The following is a 25,160-nucleotide window of genomic DNA, read 5'->3' on the forward strand; positions in this document are numbered from 1 at the left end:
TTTAAATTCAGGAAGAGGGCAGGATATTGCAGGATAGGGTGAATTTTCACATTCCATTTTCAAACTCCACAAAAACAAGTCAGAGAGACTTGACAAAAATTAGGGCGTTACACACAGTAGTCCAATATTCCATCATACAACTTCCTTGGCGGAGGTCTGCACTCTCTGAGTGCATTTCTAGTTATTATTATGATTGTGCTGGATAACTTACTTCTGCGGCCGTCTGCTTCCGCGAGCCCTGTGTGACAAAACAGACAAAAACAGTCAACACACACACAAAACACTGCCTGGGTCGTCCACCAAAACTACCAATTTCTATTTGGGCCCTGTATAGCAAATGACATTTCTTTCTGAAAAAAAGAAAATAAATGAAAATCCCTAAACGCTCTGCCCAAACAGTCCAATATTCACCTACAGAGCTTTGCAATAAGGAAGGGAAAAAAACAGCTGGAGACCAAAGACCTGAGGTCTATTTTTAATCTGGTTTGAAGTTAAAAAATGAATAAATCAAAAGGCAGATCTCATTAGTACCAAACCATCCTGACCGACTGGTTGTACTACTGTCCCTTTTGAAATGAGCCATCATATGTGTGGCGTTTTGCCTGACACAGAGGGTGTGTTCAGTGCTGGTACCCGTTCCTGCACCTAATCTCGAACCGGCTGTCACGATTATGGCGCAAGTCTGAGCATTCAGGAACCGGAAAGTTGGTTCATGATGCGAAACGAAAAATACTTGTTTTTTCTTTGTGAACCGCGACGACAACATGGACATCAACAGGTTCATCCGGGTAAAAAACGGTCACATGCGGAAAAGTTAAGCGCCCGGTATGAATGTGCGTGGTTCGCAGGTCAGCACTTAAAGGGGTGTGCCACTATTTTGGGGCTTAATACAGTTAAAATCGTTGGCTGGGGTTTATAAAGGTGGTAAAGTGTCTTATTTTTCATGTGAAGCGTTGCTTTAAGACAAGTTAAAAGAGGGAGTATGTCGCTAAGCTAGTGAAAGTCAATGCATCCATGTAGCATTGCTACATGATACACGGATCCATTGACTTTCACTAGCTTAGCGACATGCTCCCTCTTTTAACTTGTCTTAAAACAAGACAACGGCTTACATGAAAAATAAGACACTTTACCACCTTTATAAACCCCAGCCAACGATTTTAACTGTATTAAGCCCCAAAATAGTGGCATACCCCTTTAATGGTGTGGGTACGGGCACGGACACGGTTATTGTCAGCTTGAAAGCAGTACTAGAGAGAGAGAGAGAGAGAGAGAGAGAGAGAGAGACAGAGAGAGAGAGAGAGAGAGAGAGAGAGAGAGAGAGAGAGAGAGACAGAGAGAGAGAGAGAGAGAGAGAGAAGGACGGTCTCACCGGTGCGTCTGGGCTGAGGGGTGAGCGTGTGGGCAGTGCCGAAGGGGTCCCCAGCGCCCCCTGGGGGGTTCATGACGCTGGTGTGCAGGGCGGAGTCCGAGTTGGTCCTGTGCAGAGGAACAGGTTAGTTAGGGATGAGGAGCAGAGCAGCACAGCAGATGGTAGAGGCTTACAAGAACACAGGCCACAAGGAAGGAGGATGGGAGGAGGAGAGGAGGAGGGGAGGAGAGGAGGAGGGAAGGATGAAATGAGGGAAGGGGATAGAGGAGGAGAGGAGAAAGGGAGGAGAGGAGAAAGGGTGGAGGGGAGTATGGTACGGGAGGGGAGCAGAGAGAGGAGAGGAGAGGAGAGGAGAGGAGAGGAGAGGAGAGGAGAGGAGAGGAGAGGAGAGGAGAGGAGAAGAGAGGAGAGGAGAGGAGGGAAGGGAAGGGAAGGAGGAGGGAAGGAGGGGAGGAGAGAGAGGCAGTGTAGGGGTAGGATGAAAGGAGATGAAAGGATGGATAATGGTCATGGGTAGAGGTAGGATGGAGGGAGATGGAAAACTGGATGGATGGATGGATGGATGGATGGATGATGGTCAAGGGTAGAGGTAGAATGGAGGGAGATGGAATGCATAACTGGATGGATGGATGGATTCATAATGGTCAAGGGTAGAGGTAGGATGGATGGAGGGAGGGAGGGAGGTATGGATGGATAACAGGAGAGGGGGATGAGCAGATGGGCAGAGGGTAAAGGGATGAGCATAACTGGACAGCATGTGGCTGGAGTTGGGGTGGGGTGGGGATGGAGTTGGGGTGGAGGTGAGGCAGGGGGTGAAGTCACACATACACACACAGTGACATGTTTTGGTTCAATACAGGGGACATTTGTGCCTAGGGCATAATAAGGAAACAGCAACTCAAATGAAAAATAAATAAATAAACACGTAAATATGCCTGGAACCCTGGAACAAGATTACAACAAGCTTTGGATCCACCTTGGAAATGTGTGCAAAGCTTTTAACAAGAGAAAATAAAACAAAATAAACACACACACACACACACACCACATGGTAGGTAGGAGAGACAACCCAGTAAGGGGGGTGGAACGAAATGTTTTAAGGTCAACCCAGCACATCCACATCCCCTGTTCAAAAGGTCAAAAGTAAAAGCATGACCAATTCATTCACTTCAAAAACGCCGGCCGGCGTCCAATCTTGTCCAAGCAATGCGGTTAGGACTAAAATGAAGGGTCCTAGGACGCTCGTTACAACGGGCCCCTCGTAACGTACTGTAATGCGTTCAGTCCCTGTGGCGTTTGAAAGAGGTGCCACCCACCGCTGGGTTTGCTTTTATTGCGTTATTGCGGTGCGAGAGAGTACTGTAAAGCTGGAGAATAGATGGGATGATTCACCTGTTCAGTGCAGTGGTGGGGAGGTGGAACAACTGGCTTTTGTCCGAGGGGAAAGTGCCGGACCAGTTCCTTCGTGATTGACAGAAAAACGCCCGTTATTTTCCAAAGACCACAAGAAGAAGAGTAGGCAAGAGGTAGGTAAGTAAGTGGGTGGGAAGAAGGAGAATTGACCAAAAAAAAAAAAAGACGACTGAAAGCATCGTAAGCAAAGAAAATGAGGAGGAGGAGGAGGAGGGGGGGGAAGAGGAGGAGGAAGAGGAGCCGTGTTCAGAGAGAGGGACACTGACATTAAAAGAGTGGAGGAGAAGCAGGGCAGGCAAACTAGCCTGACTATCATCGACTTTCAAATCTCTTCCGAGACTTGGTCTGACCAAGAGCATAACAATTAACATTTCCACAAACGGCATGGTTGACCCGCCTCCCATGGTTCGCTACAGTTTGTTTGCTTCCCGATAAAGTGGGAGGAGTTCCCAATTTTTCTGGAGCTCAGAAACGATATTTGTATTGCTCCTGGCCTGACTAAGAAGCAACGCTGAAGGTGTTGCGCCACTAGGAGGGCGCTGCCTGGCTGGCTACAGGCATGCTGCCCTCGCCCCTTTTCTGTCTGCCTCTGCCAAGGCATCATTCCTGAGCCCGGTCCAACAGTACACAACGGCGACGTCCGAGGATGGACTCAGCACTGACACTTTAACAACCTTTCCAATGAAATGCAAAGCCTCAACGGAGTGTTCTGTTCCAAGGGGCGTGTGTGTGTGTGTGAAGTCTACTCTGCTTCATGACTCACCACGTCAGGGAACACGTATGTGAGGGCTGTGTGGAGCAGGAGTGTGTGAGTGTGTGTGTGTGTGTGTGTACGTGTGTGTGTGTACGTGTGTGTGTGTACGTGTGTGTGTGTGTGTAGAAAGAGTGTGTGTACGTATGTGTGTCTGTGCGCGCGTGTGTGTAGCAAGAGTGTGCTTGCTGTGTGTGTGTGAGTGCGTGTGTGTGTGTGTGTGTGTGTGTGTGTGTGTGTGTAACAAGAGTGTGCTTGCTGTGTATGTGTATGTGTGTGTGTGTGTGTGTGTGTGTGTGTGCTGTGTATGTGTATGTGTGTGTGTGTGTGTGTGTGTGTGTGCTTGCTGTGTATGTGTGTGTGAGAGAGAGAGAGAATTTAAAATAACAGTCTCCCGCTTAATTGATGATGCCTTTCAACATTTGGAATTTTTTGTCCGTCTGTGCGTTTCTGTGCCGTAGAGAGACAAAAAGAAGCGAGAATACTTAATAGTTCATCCACAACAGCCATGTTCATCGAACTACAGTACCGTGCACCTGCGAATTTCACAACGCACATGGCACGACACGTGGGAGAAGATGAGAGAGGGGAGGGCTTGGTGGGTGTGTGTGTGGGTGTGTGTGTTCGCAAATACGCAGAACGAATGAACTAACTAATCTACGAACGAATGACATCATGCATGGCTAAGGGGGAGGGGGGGTGCTAGCCATTGGGAATGAAGTGGTGTTGGATTTACAGTGGTCGTGAATCACCGCTGAGCTGAGCAGCGCTGAGCTCAGCCAATGCAGCGGGGGCCAACGCAGTGTAGCGCAGTGTAGCGCGGAACGGCCGACTGCTGATGCTGATGCATCACAATGCTGCGCCGCTGCGGCCCGCAAGACTTTTAGTGGATACTGATTGATCGTCTCCTTGTTTCCCCAAAGCACAGCAGCTCGTCAGCCGGCCGCGCACCCCCCCCTCCATCACTGACACCTCCCCACACCCACACACAGGGCCGGATTAAGGTAGCCTACGGCCCCTTGGGCTACAGGTTGCTGTGGGGACCCCCGGAAAGCAAATTTCACAACATATTTACATAGACAGCGTCATAATTACATGCTAGGAATTAAGGATGACATGTCTACTCAACATGAGATATGAATTTTTCAATATTGCATCTTGTCATAATTCTGTCATTTTTTGCACTTTTGATCAATCAGGGGCCCCCTAGCAGGTGGGGGGCTCCCAGGCTGCAGCCATACCTAGCCTTTGCGTTAATCCGGCCCCGCCCACACCCACTCCACCCCCACCCCCCACCAACTGAACCTCACCAACCCCACCAACCAACGCAACCCCACAAAAAAAGAGCTGAAAACACTGTTTCCGAGAGGCTGCTGCTGCCATGGAGCTCAGGTTTCGACAGCGAAGGCTGGCCAGCCAAACAGCATCCGTGGCAGAGACAAAATTGCAGCACCTGGCTAAGAGGAGAAATTGATATCGATGCAGAACGGAGGCCGAGGGCAGGTAGACACCCTGAGATGAAAAAGGTTCTGCATCATCCTAAGTCAGCCAGTCTCCTAGCCTGATAAACCAGACTAAATGTGGATGTCTAATTTAGTCTGGCCTCGATGCAGAATACATCCGAAGACTGTTGATGAGAACAACCTTCCCTCAAAGCCCTGCCCGCTTTGATTCAAAACACATCTATCAGGCTATCAGTCTCCTCCTCTCTGACATGGGTTTTGTTTAGTTTTGGGTCCTATTTTTTAGTTTTAGTAGAAGCGAAAGGATTACAGCATTAAAAGTGAAAAAAAAAAAAAAAAATTGAACAGAAAGTATCGGTATGTAAATAAATACACATCCTTCTTCCCAGCTGATGAAAGAACGAAAGGAGTCAGCACATCAAAAGGAAGGAAGAAAATAAAGAACAAAAATAAATACAAACGAAGAATGCCAACCAAGAGGTCATTTTGTTTGTTTGTTTGTTTGGCAAGGCAAATGAGGTCAGGGCTAATGTAGAACAAAAGAGATAAGGCAAGAAGAAGAGAAAACGAAGAAGAAGACGACAAGCCGTGTGCTGTTAGTTCCGCTGGGTGTTAGTTTAGCGCAACGCAGCTCAACCCAACCAGAGGGGAATACCAAGCCGCTGGTTCAGGAGTAAACCAGGTGAAGTTAAAGGGACAGTTCAGTCAATTTCAACATGCAGTTATAATGCTCACACTACCTTGGACTTGTCAGTGCCTGAGATTTTTTCTTCTTCTTCTTCTTCTTCTTCTTCAGCCGTTTCTGAGATCCTTGTCATTGTAATGGGGGCAGCTCTTTGTTTACATTTCAAAAAAACATTTTTATTTATTCCCAAAAACATCCAAAAGGTTATAAAACATCAGCAGACAACTAGCAAACAGCAGTACCTTTTGGGAAAATATTTGGAGTTGGCCTATGTTTCATTTTTTTTTAAATGTAAACAAACGCTGCCCCCATTAGAATTGCTCGTATCTCGGAAAGGGCTGAGCCGAAAAATGTGGCGTCAGCCGGGTACTGACAAGTCAAGGGTAGCGTGAGCAATACAACAGCATATTGAAATTGACTGAACTGGTCCTTTAAGAGGTAACTCTTCTAATAGAAGAGCCTGGAGTGGAGTCCTAATTTTCTTGGACATCAGGCTCTTCTAATAGATGATTTACCTCTTAACTTAATGGTTTACTCCTGAACCAGCTTCTTAGTATAGCATAGTGCCCTAACATTAAGACAGCTGCGTTCACTACAGTACGCCAGGATGCCTCAGAGACACAGGCAGGTAAGGTGAGGCAGCAAAACAACTGGTGTGGGTAGGAGGAGCGCAGTTAGGAGCGGAGCGGAGTGGAGTCGTCCCGATGGGGGTGGGGGATGGGGGATGGGGCGTAGGGGCGTTGCGGTGCCCCGTGGGGGCCTTTACCTCCTCCAGCTGGGGTCGGGCGGCGGCGACAGGTACGATGAGCTGCAGTGGGAGGCATCCACCTGAGACACTCAGTCAAGGACCACAAGTCAGCAAATACACACACATGCAGACAACTCAACAAACACAAGACTGCAAAGACTAAAGCTAGATTTATGCTTCGGACGCATAGAATCTGCGTCCGTCCGTTTTCTGTCTATGCGAGTCCACGCCCCCCTCTCAGAGGCTCTGCGCCCGTCGTCGAGCGCCTCGAAAAAAATCTAACTATCCGTCGGACGGACGCGGAGTACGCAGACAAAAAGGCGCTATGATTGGTCGTCTCCCTACTTCCTTGTTCTGTTCTTGTGGCAGCGCAATGCCAGTAGTTTGCAAGAGCAGAGCTGTATTCTGTTAAAAACTTTATTAATGCCTTGTGTGTAAATGTGTTTACACGAAGCTACAAGCTAAGTAACAAACAATGCATCAGTTGAACACTCGTGGCACAATGCCTGCGGTTTTACTACCGTTCCTCCACCGAATGTAAACACACATCGGCAGAATCAACTGTCTTTACATGCTTGCATTTTCTGCTCGTGAAAACAGACTGGGTATGTCAAATAATGATACCACTACCACTGCATTGCCTTTGCAATTTGTGTGAAAATACCTAGCTAACCGGGATAGAAAGCAACATTGCTTAATAATGACCGCAGTGCTTTCAATGTAGTGAAAGTAGCCTAATCGCGCAATTTCAAATGTGGCTCGCGACGAGACCTCGGACCTCGCAGAACTCGCAGATGCATGAATACAATGTTGGTTCGTGGCCACTCCCACGCGAGTTTTGACGAGCGCAGTTGCAGAAGTCTAATCTGACCTTAATACACACAAGTACAAACACACACAAGTAGACAACTCAAAAAACATAACTACAGCAAATACGAAAACACTACACACAAGCAGACACAACTCAACAACAATAAGTCAGCAAGTACAAATACACACACACAAGTAGACAACTCAACAAAAACACGCAGGCTTACAACTCTACAAACATAAGTATACACAACTAGACAACTCAACAAACACAAGACAGCAAAAACAAATACACACAAGTAGACAACTCAACAAATACACGCCCAAGTAGACAACTCAACAAACACAAGACAGCAAATACGAATACACACAAGTAAACAACTCAACAAACACAAGACAGCAAATACGAAAACACACAAGTAAACAACTCAACAAACATAAGTGAGCAAATACAAAAACACGCAACGCAGACAACTAAATAGGTAGACTCAACATTACAGTAAGCCCGTAGCCCATGTGAGTGGACTGGTGAATGGGAACATGCAATGCACTATTAAATGCACCGCAATCTGCAAAGCTATAACAATGGTAAGGCCAAGGCCATGGCCGATGTGAGTGGCCTGAGCTGGCGGGTGGCTCTTGAGTGGCCATGAGGGCACTGCTGTGCTATGCTGTGTTATACTGTGCTGTGCCGTGCTGTGTTATACTGTACTGTGCTGTGTTATACTGTGCTGTGCCGTGCTGTGTTATGCTGTGCTGTGTTATGCTGTGCTGTGTTATGCTGTGCTGTGTTATGCTGTGCTATACTGTGCTGTGCTGTGCTGTGCCGAGCTATACTGTGCTGTGTTATATTGTGCTGTGCTGTACTGTGCTGTGTTATACCGTGCTATGTTATACCGTGCTGTGCTGTGCTGTGTTATACTGTGCTGTGCTGTGTTGTGTTGTGTTATACTGTGCTGTGCTGTGTTATACTGTGCTGTGTTATAATGTGCTGTGCTGTGTTATACTGTGCTGTGTTATACTGTGCTGTGTTATACTGTGCTGTGTTATACTGTGCTGTGTTATACTGTGCTGTGTTATACTGTGCTGTGTTATACTGTGCTGTGTTATACTGTACTGTGTTATACTGTGCTGTGCTGTGTTATACTGTGCTGTGCCGTGTTATACTGTGCTGTGCCGTGTTATACTGTGCTGTGCCGTGTTATACTGTGCTGTGCCGTCTTATACTGTGCTGTGCCGTGTTATACTGTGCTGTGCTGTGTTATACTGTGCTGTGCTGTGTTATACTGTGATGTGCTGTGTTATACTGTGCTGTGCTGTGTTATAATGTGGTTTCACTGTGCTGTGCTGTGTTATACTGTGATGTGCTGTGTTATACTGTGATGTGCTGTGTTATACTGTGATGTGCTGTGTTATACTGTGATGTGCTGTGCTGTGTTATACTGTGATGTGCTGTGCTGTGTTATACTGTGATGTGCTGTGTTATACTGTGATGTGCTGTGCTGTGCCGTGCTGTGTTATACTGTGCTGTGTTATACTGTGCTGTGCCGTGCTGTGTTATACTGTGCTGTGCCGTGCTGTGTTATACTGTGCTGTGTTATACTGTGCTGTGCTGTGTTATACAGTGCTGTGCTGTGTTATACAGTGCTGTGCTGTGTTATACTGTGATGTGCTGTGTTATACTGTGCTGTGTTATACTGTGCTGTGTTATACTGTGCTGTGTTATACTGTGCTGTGTTATACAGTGCTGTGCTGTGTTATACAGTGCTGTGCTGTGTTATACAGTGCTGTGCTGTGCTGTGCTGTGTCATACTGTGCTGTGTTATACTGTGCTGTGTTATACTGTGCTGTGCTGTGTTATACTGTGCTGTGTTATACAGTGCTGTGCTGTGTTATACTGTGATGTGCTGTGTTATACTGTGCTGTGCCGTGCTGTGTTATACTGTGCTGTGCCGTGATGTGTTACACTGTGCTGTGCTATACAGTGCTGCATTGCCCTGTGCTATACTGTGCTGTCCTGTGCTATGCTGTGCTGTACAGTTATATGCTATACAGTTCTGTGCTGTGCTATATTGTCCTTTGCTGTGCTGTGCCGTGCTATACTGTGCTGTGCGTGGGCAAGAAAAGAAAAGATACTTGTGTGCATACTGCAAAGGCATAATGGACGCAAGTATTTACAACACATCCTTCTGAAACATGCAACGCACTGTGCTACTTACACTGTGCCACTACACTGTGCCACTACAACACCGCAACATTGGTAAGGCCATGTATGTCCATGTGAGGGGGCTGGCGAGTGTGTGTGTGTGTGTGTGTGTGTGTGTGTGTGTGTGTGTGTGTGTGTGTGTGTGTGTGTGTGTCTGTGTCTGTGTCTGTGTGTGTGTGTGTGTGTGTGTGTGTGTGTGTGTGTGTGTGTGTGTGTGTGTGTGTGTGTGTGTCGTGGGCCATGTGGCCGGGCCCTGCTGGACTGTGCTGTGCTGTGCTGTGCTGTTCTGAGGGCAGTGGGCTGGAAAGGAAGGATACTTGTCTCCTGTAGGGCCGGCTCGGGGAGATGAAGCGTCTGTCTCTCTGGACCCTCTCCACCAGGCCGTGGTGCCGAGTGGAGCGGCTGGAGTCCAGGGTGGAGTGGAACGCACCCTGCCAGGAGAAAGAGAGGGAGGGAGGGGAGAACAGAGGGAGAGAGAGAGGAAAACAGAGGGAGAGAGGGGGAGAGAGAGAGAGAGAGAGAGAGAGAGAGAGAGAGAGAGAGAGAGAGAGAGAGAGAGAGAGGGAGGACAACAGAGGGAGAGAGGGAGAGGGGAGAGGGAAACGACAAGGACAGAGAGAGAAAATGAGAGGGAGAGACGGAGAGAGCCAGAGAAAGAGAGGGAGAAAAATGAGAGCGAGAAGGATGAAGAGGGAGGGAGAGAGGGAGAGAGCGAGCAAGAGAATACCCCAAGAGGCCCAGAGACCCAGAAAAGGCAGAGTGACACAGAGAGGCAGAAAGAGCGTGCGTGTGTACGAGAGAGAGAGAGAGAGAGAGAGACAGAGAGAGACAGAGAGAGCATGAGACAGAGAGAATGAGGTGAAAAAAACAGAGAGTGAGGTGAAAAAGAGAGAGAGAGGAGGAAAGAGGAGAGTTATGGAGAGACGGGAGGGGAGAGGAGAGAGAGGGAGAAGGAAAAGAGAGGACAGAAGAGAAAGGGAGAGGAGAGAGAGGGAGAGGAGAGAAGAGGACAGAAGAGAGAGGGAGAGGAGGGAGAGGGTGAGGAGAGAAGAGAACAGAGGGTGAGGAGAGGAGGGTGATTATGTGCCATAATGAGGCGTTGTTGTCTGACTAGCTGAAGGTCTGCAGGGAAATATATTAGCGGGTGTGTGGACTCATTAGGGACCAAGAACCGCAAGAAACAAAGAAAAAAAAACAGGCACCGTTTTTTTTTTCTAGGTGAGATTTATGCTGAAAACAAACCAATCCCATTCAAATAAAAACACACACAGACACAGACAACGTTTTTTTCTTCTGCCCCTTGCATTCAGTTTTTCACACACAGTCACAAATGTACCACAACACAGCACGCAGCGCTCACCTGTATGTCGTGCGCGTTTCTCCCGATCTGGTTAACGTTTGGCAGGGAGCCACCATAGTACGGGCCCTGAGTCCTGGCCAGACGCACCTTCTGAGCCTGGATCTGGAGGAGAGGAGAGGAGAGAAGAGAAGAGAAGAGAAGAGAAGAGAAGAGAAGAGAAGAGAAGAGAAGAGAAGAGAAGAGAAGAGAAGAGAAGAGAAGAGGAGAGGGGAGAAGAGAAGATAAGAGAAGAGAAGAGAAGAGAAGAGAAGAGAAGAGAAGAGAAGAGAAGAGAAGAGAAGAGGAGAGGAGAGGAGAGGAGAGGAACACACAGCATCCAAACAGATGAGTCACCCAACCACAACAAGCCAAGAGGTATTGCTTTCTTTTAGCTGTAGAATCCTGCACTCTGTCAGAAGACAACCTCACATGGGAAAACCCCAGCGAGCAGGCAGTATGGTGTATGCTGTAGAGTACCATATCAATGCAAACAGCCCTCAAGAAAAGTTAAATGAAAATGTATTGGTCTTGGGGGCATAGCCCCTTGAGATATAATATCTTGTTGTCGAGGGGGTCCTCAAAAATGAAAAGGTAGATGCAAATACGGTCAACCAGTGCAGTTGATTGGTCACTTCCTCAGCCCAATCCACTACGTATTGCACACAACAATACCTCATCTAAGTCAGAAAGCCACTTGTCTGCCCAAGTGATGCATCATAATCAGTGTCCCAACAAAGAGAAACAGTCAATCAGTCACACAGTCAATATGCCCATTCGACCTATGGCTAAGTCACTAGACATGTGGTAAGAACATCAAAACATCAAAAGTCACTTCAGACAAAGAAGGAAGTCACCGGACCGGAGCATCTTCAGATGTGGAAATTTTACTGTTTTATTGGGCAAGTGCCAAGACTGAAGTTTCAACATTGTCAGTCACGTCTTCTTCAGAGTCAATATTGACTGCAGAAGACGTGACATTGTCGAAACGTTAGTCTTGGCACTTGAAGCCCAATGAAACAGTAAAATTTCCACATCTGAAGATGCTCCGGTGACTCCCTCCTTTGTCTGCAATCACTAGTCCTTTCCCATGACCCACCAGATTGTGAAGTACGGGAGTGTGGAGGATATCTCTCTTTTCAACATCAAAAGTCACTCTTTTGTATCGAAATGAATGAAGAAGTTTAAGATGCTGTGTGCCTTCGGTCCCCCTTTGCACTCCTCTGACCATTGAGGGAGGATTGTGAAAGAAGCATGCATGTTAGTAGTTGGAACATTCACCACAAAGCACTTCCATGGGGGTCGCTGAGTGTGTGATGACAGCGGTGCTGGTGAATGGCTTTCTGCAGAGCTCACAGCAACAACCACATCATCACCACCACGGCTGTACCGAGGGCAACGGGAGGAGAGGAGGATGATGATGCCCAAATTTAGCAAATAATTGTCCTCAGGACCACACACACACACACACACACACACACACACACACACACACACACACACACACACACACACACACACACACACACACACACACACACACACACACACACACACACACACACACACACACACACACACACACAGAGAGTGCGTTCCAATATGCAACCTTGCGTCCTCCACTTGTGCTTGTGGCCTCGTACCAGGAAGTAATATGTCGTGATGACATCACTGACAACAGCATTATATTTCAATATCTCGCAAAAGCTCAATTGTAAAGTAATTTTCTCATTTGCAAACTGGTTGGTGAATGAACAATAGTCCCCCAAAAATTGTTGTGGCTAGGCTAACAGCGGGGAAACTTAATTGTTTACTCCACGGAGGCGGGGCATCAGCAAAACGTGAGGCCACAAGCACAAGTGGAGGACGCAAGGTAGCATATTGGAATGCACCCACACACACCTCATCCCAAATAGCTTACTCATCTGCGGGTAGCTAGCCACACTGTAATGGCTAATGCACGTAGTCGATCAACCTCAGTCCGTCAGTGAGGCACACACATGTATACAGCTACGATTGTATCGTATGAAGCACAGTGGCGATGAGCACATGCCATTCCCTAAACAGCTGACAAAAATGACATCGAGCAACTTGTGATTTTTCCTCACACACCTCAGCTAGAAGGTGAGTTGAAGATGACCCATAGGTAGCTGAATAAAAAAAAACAATAACTCCTGCACACTGACCATTTCACTTAAACTTTATTCACGTTTGGTTTTAGGCTAAAGTTAGTAATGCAAAAAAAAACACAAAAAAAACCTAGAAACACTCAGAGTGCAATCCTCCGCTGAGGCCATGGGGTCACTCATGCCATAACATCTACAAGCTGTGGAATCCTATGTCTATAATATAACTTACAAAAAAAAACACTGGATCCGGATCGTGATCACTTTAATCACTTGTTCCATTTGTCATTTCCAAAAGCTCCACAAAATTTCTTCTTCCATACAGAAGTTTTTGAGTTATCCTGCTGACAGACAGACAAAAAAAAATGGCGGAGGTAACAATCCAGCTTGTGAAATAAGAGGGAAAGTGCTGTGGTGAATGTCAAAACAACATTGAGCTTTTACAGCGCACTAAAGCAGTGGCCCAATAAACTGATATTGTCTTGGGACTAATTTTCTATGGTCATTACATTGTAACCCATTATGTTGCTGCGCCGTCTGTATCATCAAGCAGCCTGATTATCAAAAATACAGCCATGCATTTGCATTGTATGCCGACATACAAAATGTCTGTCAACTAGTGGAGAGGAGTAATAAATAACCATGTTTCACTCCGACATGACAGTCATTTATTCAATACCGCATATTTCTTCAATTTTGACCATTTTCACCATTTTATTGCTGAATGGAGGATTAATACATTTTTATGCCACAGCTCTGGAACCCACCCAGGACTCCTCCGCGACGCCACTTTTGGGTCCCGACCCACGGGTTGAGAAATGCTGCACTGAAGCCTGATCCGATGCTGCTGATCCTGCTGTGGTGTCTGTTCACAGGGCTCTAAATTAACTTTTTTCATCACCAGCCAAAATGGTTAGTAGATGTTTATTATCTTACTAGCCAGAGCACACACACACTCACTAACGGCTCAACATGGCTACTAGTAAATTGGTCTTCTCTACCAGCCAAACTGATTTTTAACCAGCATTTGGTCTGTTGGCTGGTGTTAATTTAGGGCCCTGTGTGTTCATAGTCCATTAGACAGTGCTTCGTGAGAACACATCTGCAAAAACTCACTGAAAGTGTAATGTAGTAATTCCAATGAAACTGACTAAAGTGACGTGCAACAACAATGTTGAGCCGAAGTTGGCGGCGTAACGGAGGCCATATGTAACGGAGTGTGGCATGGGACGTTAGTAAACCTCCCTCCCAAAGCCTCATACAGTATTGTAGCGCTGGGCAATCGGACTGGTCCAGCTGCAGCATTTGGCCGGTTGGCTGGTGTTAATTTAGGGCCATGTGTGTTCATACTCCAGACAGTAGACAGTGCTTCGTGAGAACTGAGAACTCATCTGCAAAAACTTACTGAAAGTGTAATGTGGTAATTCCAATGAAAGTGACTAAGGTGACGTGCAACAACATGCATCGGCTTCCCTACATATACTACGCAGAGGGGAAAGGAGATGTCAAAACCCAGTTTGCACAATAAGATGGACCATGGGAGCTCCCTACAGCGAACATGAACAGGATTGGGCATTATGTTTATCCAAAGGTTAACCTTAGCTGGCTAAAATTCAATCGCTTCTGCAGAAAAGCACCATATTCTTTCCATATTAACTCAAGCCATAGAAATCTCTCACAACAAGACACTTCCAGAGAATAAAACACACATTAAATCAGCAGGCATGAGTCTTCCATGTGGCAGACACTTTCGAACCCTCCTCAAATGGCACAATGATAATGCCTCAAACATTAAGGAAGATAGAGGTGCTAGATGGCACCCTGTGTTAAGTCAACAGACAATACATGGAAAACTTGTTTATGGCGACTCCAGCAGGTTGACCCAACCCTGCCCTTTCACTCTCTCACACAGATATTTCAGGTCATCTCACTATGAAAAAAGGCAAAAACAAAAAGTCCCTAAAAAAATCCTTTAAAATAAAACACGTTAAAGAAGGCACCAGACAAGAGAAAGTTTGAAATCACACGGAATGACCCGGGGCCGGGGCGGCGGGTCCTTTCATGAGCCGGAGGGGCGGGACGGATATATAGAGGGGAGGGCAAGGGGTCACAGAGGCACAGAGGCATTCAGCCTCCTGTCAAAAGAAGAGAAATGGCTCAATCATGCATCCCTGAAGGAGCTGGAAGCTGAAGCTGGAGCCGTGGGCACGTTGGTTGGAGCCAATCTGCCTGCGATCACTACTGCTGCTGCTGCTGCTACTCTAATGTACAGCCCCCTCAGCATCACCATACCACAAGCACACCATTGTTTTGCATTGCCCCGGACCAATGGCACTTCGCATTCCAAAACCCCTTTCGAACCAAAAGGACTGGAGGAGAGGAGGGAGGGAGGGAGGGAGAGAAGAGAATGAACAAGGGAGCGAAAGAAAGAAAGAAAGAAAGAAAGGAATGACAGCGAGCGACAATGCGCTGCTTTGTGCTGATGGGCAAAGTGACACTGGAACAACATTTGAACTGTACATCAAAATGGAGAAGGGAAGGCACGAGGAGGACATGGCAAAGGCTGCGGGAACCTACAGTGTACACACGAGAATCAATCAGGACAGAGGAGCAGCAGTGAGAGGCCAAGCCAAGGATGAGACACAGAGAAAGAGAAAGGCCGGCAAGGCTGCGGGAACCTACAGTACATACACACGAGAATGAATCAGGACAGAGGAGCAGCGCTGCGAGGCCAAGGACGAGACAGAGAAAGAAAAAGCCTGCGCTGCCTGCCTGCGATATCAAACTAATTTAGAGCAACCTTCACATACCAAGCATGGCTGCAGCAGGAGGACCCCCTGGGATGGGATGGGACGGGATGGGAGGAAGGACAGGCCCATAACTGCAACCATTAATGTTATACCGAAGAGATTGTTTCTAGAATTTAACAAACTGGCTGGCCTGTGTTCATCCATTATCATCCCCCCCCCACCACCACCACCAATTAACGAAGTACTACAACTGGTAGTCTACCTTTGAAATGCGGGGCTAAGTTTACTTAAAGTGTTAACCATCAGAGTGTGGCGTGGAACGTTAGTAAACCTCCCTCCCGAAGCCTCAATACAGTGTGGTAGCGTTGGGCTATCGGACTGGCCCTTTATAGCTCAACGGTCTCGTACTGTGCCTCCCATTCCCAAAACGATGTAGTTGACGAGGTGGCAGGTTCCCTGCCCCAAGGGGGACACACTGTGCAGGAACACCTCCGTCACAGATGCCCAGAAGAAAATATAAACACAAGCCATCTCTCCTGGTTCAGCGCGTCAGCCAGCCCCCCAAAGACATGACCTAGGCAATAATTACATTACACTGACGCTTTTATCCATGAAGCGTCTTACAGACATCACAGGGTATTGGCTACAGTGCCTGAAGCTGACTGAGGAGAGGTGCCCTGTTCAAAGGCAAGGGATTGAACCTGCAACCCTGTGATTTATTCTATCCATATTCCATATCCATTGCACCATGGCAGCCACACAATAACGTGTTGCAAAGATAGACAAATTCACAACAATGCATACAACAACATAAATACTCATGAGTACATAACTCATGTGTATGCATATCCCTCTGCAACCAGCCCAGCCTTTTAGTCCCATAAGCAAGAACAAAGCTTATCTTTCTGGACTTGTAGGAAAACTAAATGCATGCCATTTCTTTTCATAAATTACATGTTTCTCCACGTTCAAGACACTACTGGGATGGACTGGTGAAAAACAGCAGCACAGTGACAGATAGCCTACTGTAAATGTAAGTAGGCCTATATAGCACAAAGGCAAATGTAAATGCCATGGGTCATTCAACAATATTCACTAATCACTGCAGAATGGAAACCAGTTTATTCAACAATATTTCAACATGCCAGTTTTATGCTTATAAGAGACGTGAACAGTGAGATCGAACACATCAGATGGAAACACAGACCGCGCGGACGATTGGGCGAATGATACACCATCTGCTCTCGCATCACACAACTTGTCAAATTTGACACCAGCGACGTTGTGACATCTCAGAGGCAATGACAGCGGCCTCTGAATGGTGTAAATGCACCACAGGTACCTCTACAGTAATCCAAATCACATGCCAGCCAGTGCTGAACACACAAAATAGGTCTCAGCAAGCCGACAGCAGCGGCATGTGTTCAGAACCCATAGCAAAAAATGACATAGTTGAGTTCCATTGTAAATTAGTTTACAAAGTAGCTAGCAACATATCAGTGGCCAATGATGCGCCCCGGATTTAGGCAACGACAACTTGCCAGTTTATATTTGTTATCGAATAGGCCATGTACCAAAATCTTTACAAAAGTGAATGAAGTGAAATTTCAATATAAGGCATAAACCGTGTGGGGACAGTCAACAGATTCTTCGAACACCGCGAACATGTATGGAAGCTTGTTGAATGTATCCGTAGCATAGCTAACAAGTACACATACAGCTACGACCAATAAAAGTAAGCTAGCTGACAGACATTATACTAATTTCTAATCAAAGCAACACGTTGTTCTAATGAGACTAAAACTACTGAGTGTTTAGACATACTGAAATGCGCCTTTTACAATATGCCAGTCAGCTAGCAAGCTAAGGAGTGCTCATTCCTCATCCGTCAAAATAAAATATGCAACTGGAAGCTTGTTGATAAGGGCTAACGCTAGACGCTTTACTTCGCTAACGTTAGCAGCAAATATCTGCCAAGTGTTGTACTACGTGGGTAGAACTAGCTCTTGCTTCAGCGAGCTGTCAAGATTGCAGTTAATTTATCAGCCGAAACTTGGTAATGATGGTCAACCGACAGTCCGGCAAAACACTTGGGCTGACTGGTTAGCAAGCTCTTTTGAGAGTCCACTGCTTGCTAGCGAGCTTTCAAGCGGATACCCAGGGAGGCCTGTCTTACCTCCAGCTCGTTCCCGGTTCCCTCCACTACTAACCCGAGTTGAAGTAATGTCCATCATGACCTCCTGAAACGCAGCAGTCTCCTCGGCCTGGCGCTGTGTATGCAGGGCAATTTTCTCGCTGAACTTCCTCGGATTTGATACCCCGGACGCAGGACCCGTGTTGGGTCCTGGTCCGGGTCCGCAGCCGCTTGCACTCGCGGCGGACATGTTCTACAACTCTGACTTCGCCGCACACCGAGATGATCTGACTTGTCGAGAGGGCAAGAGGGGAGGAGAAAATAGAGCCATCTCGATAGTTGGCTGTGGCATTCTGGGATCTGTAGTTTTAGGCTGTCAGCAGATCGCTTTCATTGTAACAGTGTAACTAACACAAATTAACCAGTAGTTATACTTTGTAGCCATCAGGGGAACATTTAAAACGCAGGATATCAAGGCTGAAACAAAGACATAGGCCTAATGCTCTCGAGACCACACTACGTAGGCTACCCACTTCCGTTTATTGGTTTAATTTACAGCTTGACCAGTCTTGTTGTTCACATTTATAAATTATGGTGTTATTGCTGACGTTAACACCGCTACCTTTAGGATCACATGGCTTATCAGTCAAGCAGCCTACTTTAGGCTGTGGCTGTCTAGTTGAAAATGTGGAAAGTGGCAAAATCCAAGTCTATTATTCTTCAGAAGGATCTTAGTCTTATGTGAAACATGCATTGTTCTCAAAAACAAAATACACATGCCAGACTAATTTAGGCCATTTACTAATTTGGTAATACAGCCTGTTATAATCTTTGGGATGTGTGTGTGTGAGAGAGAGAGAGTGTGAGTGTGTGTGTTTGGGGTGATGTAGGCCATACTTTCTACTTGTGAGAAGACAACACAATTCTCCTGAGAATTTGCTGTTCAAGATATGACATGACAAAAAATGACCCATTGTATGTCTACTTTTTTATTTTCACACACCTGACAAAAGCCACTTAGTGGCCAAATAACATGATAATACTCTGAATGCGGAAATAGTTATTAAATTGTGACTAATTTAAACAAACCATATTCATATCAATTAATGTTAAATTCATGAATACAAATAGCAGGCCTACTAAGGGTATTACGCAATGTATGGTGGTACGGATATTTTTGCATTGTGCATTAGGACTAACACACATTGTAACTTTGTAATTTCAGCTACGTCTTCACAAAACGTTGCCCAAATGTCAGTCAAAACAACAGCTACTGTGGGCCCTGTACATAAAAATACATTCAAACGTATTGCATCTCATTCTCCTGAGGTGTGCAAGCTCCATTGAAGGAATTCACTCTATCCTGTAATTTCAGAATTACACCAAAAAAAATTAACTGCATTAACTGTGTCCACAACAACTGTGAAATGCTCTAATAAAACAGTCGACACGAGACATCCTCTGCCCCTCACTTCACCACCTCACAGCTTGATGAACAGCACTCCAGTCACCACGGCGAATCCGGTGAGCAACAGCGCCACCTTGTGGATGCGGTGCTTAGGGGAGCCGAGCTCGTGCGGCAGGATCTCCATGAAGGTGATGTAGGCGAATGTGCCCGCAGCCAGTCCCTCCAGCGTGGCACCGGCCAGCTGGTACTGCGGTATGGTCTTCATCTCCGTGAAGGCAATGCCCAGTGCGATGCCAAGTGGTGACATGTGGGCGAAGAGCAGCAGGCTGCCCACCACGGCCGAGCGCCTCAGTCGGCTCTGGATGAGCTTGAGGGACAGGCTGAAGGCCACGATGCTCTTGAGGAGCAGCAGGGCCAGGCTGGTCTCCAGCACGCGCCACGCGTCCTGCTGCAGCCCCACGGCCAGCCCCTCGAACACCGAGTGCAGCGACAGCGAGAAGACCAGGATGAAGGCGCGGATGGCGGAGTGGGAGTTTAAGTCCACGTGGAGGTGTACGCCATCTCCTCCGGCGCCGGCGGCGGGGCCTGGTCTGCTGGGGATGGCGCTCGCGTGGTGGTGGTGGATCAACAAGGAGGGCGCGACTTGGTGATGTGGCGTGTGCCTTGGGTGTTCCTCGTCCTGGTACTGGCCTTGGATGGAGGAGCCCACCAGGAGAGCTTGCCTCTCCTCTGAGATGCTGCCCGACTCATCTCGCAGGGCCAGGACGATCTGCTCCATCACAAGAACCATGAAGAAGCCCATGGCCATGATGAACTCAGGCAGGGGGAAATGCAGCTGCGGAGAGAGGACACGTGGAAAACATTAAAGGTGCACAGAGTAGGATTGTGGCCAGAGTGCTGCATATTGCCCAATTTGACCCTTTCATGAATATTTACTAAGTAATAAACTAAACTAATATTTACTAGTATGACCAAAGTACAGTAAGTTTTACAGACAAAAAAATCCTATTTCTGGTAATTCAAAATGGATAACATGGAGAAATGCAAAAGTGGTGGTGGTGGTAAGTATTCATGAAAAAGGTAACACGTGTGAATGAGCAGCATGAATTATGGAAATAAACAACTAAAAATATTACACAGTGCACCTTTAAAGATTAAGATACAAAGCCACATCATTGTACATTTGTCATTAAAAAATAGGCTCTCATTTTTACAGTATAGGCCTGAAATAAGTAAACTTGAAAATCTGTGTAATTTTCTTTGGGCCTGAATAGTACTTGATAACATTTAAGTGGCTTTTGACTGAGATTACTTGGAGAACGTTTTTAATACCTTAAGACATTGCCCCTGTAATAAATTAGCTGTTACCAGAATGGCAATGACCAAGTCGTATTGTATTAGGCCCTGTACACGATCATAGTGCTGTAGTACTATGGTAGTAAAGTTTGTTCAGTGACTAATACAATGTTTCTGTGGTGGAACACAGGAGATATCAGAAATGCAACATGCACATTAGTCATAAATTACATTCGTTCAAGTTGAATGTTGAAAATCTCTCCAAAGCTTACCCTATAGCCTTAGCTTTTGAAAAGTCAAGCTATCAGTCTAGTGATTATGAAACTTACACTACTTACTAAGTCTTTATTTTGTATTTCAGAAATGCTGTGTGTTCAGATCAACCGCAGCTTAAATGAAAGGGATTATTGGCATTGTGATGATTATGTCTGTGACAGCTCATTCCAAAGCTAATGTGCCAGTGTAGTCAAGTCATGTCAAGTCAAGTCAGCTTTTATTCTCGGTTTCTTCATATGCACAGGTCATACATACAAGGAAATTGAAATTATGTTTTCTCTCTTATACCATGAAAGGACATAGACATACACGGGAGGGACTGACTATGTCGTCAGTCCCGTGTATGTCTATGTAGCTACAACCTTTTCTGAATATTGTTCTTTACCGTAATGCCAGCATTTTGAAACGCCCGGTTGACCTTTTCTAGATAGTCAGGGAGCAGGTCCAAGAAGCAGGTGGCCAAAAACACCCCCCCAGCAAAGCAGCTCATGTAAGTCAACCCTTTACGGCGGAACTCTGTGGAAATGGAACACAACATGCATATGGGAAGGACACTTGTTATGATTGTGAGTTATGACTTATGATTTTTTTTAAATATCAGAATTATTAGGATGAGAATAGAAAAACATTCAGAATCCTAAACATCGCTGTAATGCCATGCCAAGTGATTGTGAGTTATGAATGACAAAAAAAAGTGCGCACGCGCGCGTGTGTGTGTGTGTGTGTGTGTGTGTGTGTGTGTGTGTGTGTGTGTGTGTGCGTGTGTGTGTGTGTGTGTGTGAGATGTGCATTCCTTCAGCCAATAATATCCTCACCTGGGTTGGTGCCCCAGCGGCCTGTCCGCCCTGTAATAAACAGGGGAGCAGCACCGAAAAGGAGAGTTGCAAAGAGAAGCACAAACAGGGCAACTATCTTCATCTCTGGCCCAGCTATCGTGGCAGATGCTTCCTCCATTTCCCAGTCCCGAGTTAAGTATTGGCCCTTAAAGAAGTTCTTGCTCCAAATTCTTTGGTTTCTCAGTTAGCCTCAAGGGATTGCACTGTTTGAAGGACAAGAGGTGGTTTTCATATGGATTGTGAAATATGACAGTGATGTGAAGAGAAGGACAGCACACACACGCACACACACACACACACACAGCCACCACCACCATCATCACCATAAGTCTCCTGCATGCACAATCATGCATTTTTTCCAATACAAGTTAACAGTGAAAACTCCCAATGTCCAAAGTTTGCTGAATATCTACTTGCTGTGAAATGCAAATGAACACAGGAATAAGCACAGCGTCCTAGCATGCACGCGCACGCCCAAACATGCAAACATGATTTTTGATGGGTCCGCAAATGCGCGAGATGTTGAAACCGCAGTGTTCCTATAAGTGAAGTCATCCCGTCCTCGCGGAAGCTGACATTACTATGAACACCCAAATATCAAGTGTTAGTAAGTCAAGAGAGGTTTAAGTTGTTCACAAAGTAAACAAAAAAACAAAACAGAGAACAACTATCTTACAGTAAGTAGGCCTATCTTTGCCATGATGTTGTTCAAGCGACGACGTTAAACCATGCCTGAGAAAAGTTTGAGCGCTAGAGCTACTTACTTCGCTTTGTCGACTGTTTGTTGGTGGGCTTAAGTTGAACCGCTGCTTCCATGTGTAGTGGACATAGTTGAACAACATAGAGGTAGGCCACTTGCCCTTTACCGACGACAGAAGTTATTTTTTATGCGTCGTTGTTGGTACATTGGAAGAATAGCGGTATAGGCTACCCTTCTAGGACCGCCTTGACCGTGTGTTCCTGTTTTACGGGAACGAGTGTGAGTCAAATCCCCCCTACATCAGTCAGCTGAAGGAACAGCCGAGTAGGCATGCGGTGGGAGGGATCCCATTCCCATCCCGAATACATTTTAGTCTTCTCGGAAAGCCTGCGCTGCCAGTAGGCTGCTCTCTTCCAAACAGGGATTTAAAACAATGCCATTTTCTTTAGGCTACCACAATAGCTGTAGTTTGACATGTTTACAAGATGAGGAAGCTTGGCATAGCCTACCTGCTGCATTATTTCCATGCATTTATAAATGTATAACTGGTTTAATAGGCTACGGAGACTCACACGCACGCACTCATAAAAATCTTTGACTAAACATGTTCATGATGTTATAGCCCAATTTAAGCCTATACACATCCAGTGTGACATTGGATGCAGTCTTGGTAGGTAGGCCTTGAAATAAATGGACTGCAGGAATTTCACCTTTCATAATAGCCCACCAATGGACAATGGAGCAAATTGTTGTTTTCTTTTACCCATGTTATATTTGGCATGAACGTTTGAGTTGCATTTTATAGGCTTTTGAAAAATAATAATAACAATTAACAATAATTTTAAAAAAAAACCTTTCACATTTTTAAAAATCTGGTTGCCTTCTTCTTGCACATTTCAGTTACCTCAAAAATTGGGAGACGGCGCACTCCAACCAAGACTGATGCTGAAGCCCATCATCATCATCACATTAGGAGTGTGCAAAGATAAATGCTGTCATGCCTGTTATGTTGAACAAGGGAGTCCACATGTTCTGCTTCAGGACTACAGGGAGGCTGGGAGTGGATGCTTGCCGGTTCAAATCTTCAATGCTACAGGAAGAGGGAGGGATCAATTCTGGATTAGTTCTGGAGGCTGGAGAGAGTATATACTCAAGTCAGTTTCCCATATATAAACAGTCTCTGGTTTACTGCAGTAACCCAGCAGTATGGTCCACTTCTGCTCTCAGTCAGCTGAGTAATGAGCACTCAGTACAGGTAGATACACGTGGTGGCCATGGGTAGATCAGCCAAAGCTTTTCTTAGAAGAGTAAGATACATCAAGCCCATACTTTTCCTGGATCCATGTGACATCAGGGGAACAGCCCTTTAGGAGACCCACGGTTAGGAGACCTTTGGAGAGGTTGGGAATAAATGGAGTTCCCTTCGCACTGAAGATGGTGGTAGTGCACATACTAGGCAAGCCATCACTTAACGCCCCCTTAGGAGACCGAACTTTAGCACAGTCTTTTGCATTGGGTAGGCAGGGTCTGGGGGTATCTTATTCTATTAAGAAAATGTTTGGATCAGCTAAGCTCACTGAAGTCACCAGTGTGGGGAACGGGAAGACATGGCAGGATTTCACCCTCCTGAGGGATAGACATCTATTTTGAGGAATAGATAGGTGGCACTCACCTGTGCCCCAGTCTAGCTGAATCGCCTTGAGTAGCCCAAGGCATTTAATTACATTTCATTACATTACAACCAGGGTTCTAAATTAACGCCCGCCAACACGCCAAATGCGGGTGAAAAATCATTTTGGCTGGTAGAAAAAAATCATCCACTAGCCAAATTGGCCGGTAGCGCGCGCCCGATTGAACGTTTAACACCTGCCCGCACAGATCTGTAGCTGCCGTCTGATGAACGTTAAAACTTCGCCTACATTACCCATGAACATTAGTCCTACCGTCATGATGTAGCCCACACCCATTGGCTGACCGTTAATCACAATAAGGCAGCCTCACATCCATTGGCTGCGTGTTTGATACCCGCGCGCTGGAACTAGTGTTGATAAAATATGTTCAATGAGCGGACTAGCGCGGATTACTTTGGTTTTGTAGGTTTTGGTCAGATGAAAAATAATGTGGCAGTGGTTAAAGCACGGTTATGTGTCGATGAATGCAAGTAATAGCAGAGTAACTGTTGTGACGGTGAAGTAGAGAATTGGTGGAGCGAAAACGGCGTGAGGAGTGGAGGGACAGGACAGCTGATTGTCAAAACAGTGTCGTTGCCGTCAGAAGCCGCCTGATATTTGCGAGGTCCTCGCAACTACAAACGATGGAGTTGTCGTTTCCTAATAACGCCCACGCCATCGCAAAGACCCTGCACGAGTTTGACATGGATATAAGAGTAAGTGAAAAAAAAGATAACAAAAACTAGCGAAGAAAGTAACAAAGTAAGCATGGTGTCCGTGGTGTTATTGGATATCTAGTTGACATAGCGTAACGGTAATTGTCATTCCAAGCGCATCGTAAGTAAAGCTAATATTAATTTGACCTGGAGGTGTGTGTGTGTGTGTGTGTGTGTGTGTGCTCCGTCTTCTTCTCCTCCCTTCATCTCTTCTCCCCTTCACCTGTCTTCTGTGCATTGTCCATGGTATTTGTCCCACTGTGTGTGAAGTGATGCTGTGTAGGGGATATGTGGTTTTGCAGTGTTTGGTTGTGTGTGTGTTTATAGTGTATGTTGAAAGTCTGGTATGTGTGTGACATTAGTGTTGAAGGCATGCTGTGTTTGTGTGAGTTGTAGGCCTATACTGTATGAGGTTTGGGTGATGGTGTGTGAGGTAATAGGCTAGTGTTTGGCTGTCTGTGCAG

At 46.2% G+C, this 25,160-nt stretch overlaps 2 protein-coding genes across 5 annotated transcripts in view; both read right to left on the reverse strand.

Annotated features, from left to right (window-relative positions):
• LOC134448951 (CREB-regulated transcription coactivator 2) overlaps nt 1-18,080 on the reverse strand; it is a 38,550-nt gene extending 20,470 nt beyond the window's left edge. For 2 of the 3 annotated variants that reach the window (XM_063198662.1, XM_063198661.1), the window contains exons 1-7: nt 17,871-18,080; nt 10,809-10,910; nt 9,766-9,879; nt 6,451-6,512; nt 2,765-2,833; nt 1,373-1,479; nt 212-238 (exon numbers count right to left, since the gene is read on the reverse strand). In XM_063198662.1, coding sequence (XP_063054732.1) covers nt 212-238; nt 1,373-1,479; nt 2,765-2,833; nt 6,451-6,512; nt 9,766-9,879; nt 10,809-10,910; nt 17,871-18,044 — 655 coding nt within the window. In that variant the 5' untranslated portion in view covers nt 18,045-18,080. The remainder of the gene's footprint in view (nt 1-211; nt 239-1,372; nt 1,480-2,764; nt 2,834-6,450; nt 6,513-9,765; nt 9,880-10,808; nt 10,911-17,870) is intronic. The other variant, XM_063198663.1, reaches the window with a different exon arrangement.
• A 689-nt stretch (nt 18,081-18,769) lies between these two features.
• LOC134448955 (zinc transporter ZIP1-like) lies at nt 18,770-23,274 on the reverse strand. 2 transcript variants are annotated; one of them, XM_063198668.1, is made up of 4 exons: nt 23,215-23,274; nt 21,590-21,813; nt 21,160-21,290; nt 18,770-20,037 (listed from the first exon to the last, which is right to left on the reverse strand). In XM_063198668.1, exons 2-4 carry the CDS (start codon nt 21,726-21,728, stop codon nt 19,276-19,278), a joined length of 1,032 nt encoding a protein of 343 aa, XP_063054738.1. In that variant the 5' UTR covers nt 21,729-21,813; nt 23,215-23,274; the 3' UTR covers nt 18,770-19,275. The 2 variants fall into 2 exon arrangements, with proteins under 2 accessions (XP_063054738.1, XP_063054737.1); XM_063198667.1 differs by lacking the exon at nt 23,215-23,274 and adding an exon at nt 22,375-22,608.
• Between the last annotated feature and the right edge of the window lie 1,886 nt (nt 23,275-25,160).

Source organism: Engraulis encrasicolus, chromosome 5, assembly GCF_034702125.1.
Source record: "Engraulis encrasicolus isolate BLACKSEA-1 chromosome 5, IST_EnEncr_1.0, whole genome shotgun sequence".
Classification (NCBI taxonomy): Eukaryota; Metazoa; Chordata; class Actinopteri; order Clupeiformes; family Engraulidae; genus Engraulis; species Engraulis encrasicolus.

Bases quoted from the DNA above. Each gene is read 5' to 3' on its own strand.
- LOC134448955 (XM_063198668.1), bottom strand. From the start codon at position 21,728: ATGGAGGAAGCATCTGCCACGATAGCTGGGCCAGAGATGAAGATAGTT. The intron at 21,291-21,589 runs GTGAGGATATTA...CCATTTCCACAG, and splicing joins CCGCTGGGGCACCAACCCAG to AGTTCCGCCGTAAAGGGTTG. The intron at 20,038-21,159 runs GTAAAGAACAAT...CTCTCTCCGCAG, and splicing joins TTCAAAATGCTGGCATTACG to CTGCATTTCCCCCTGCCTGA.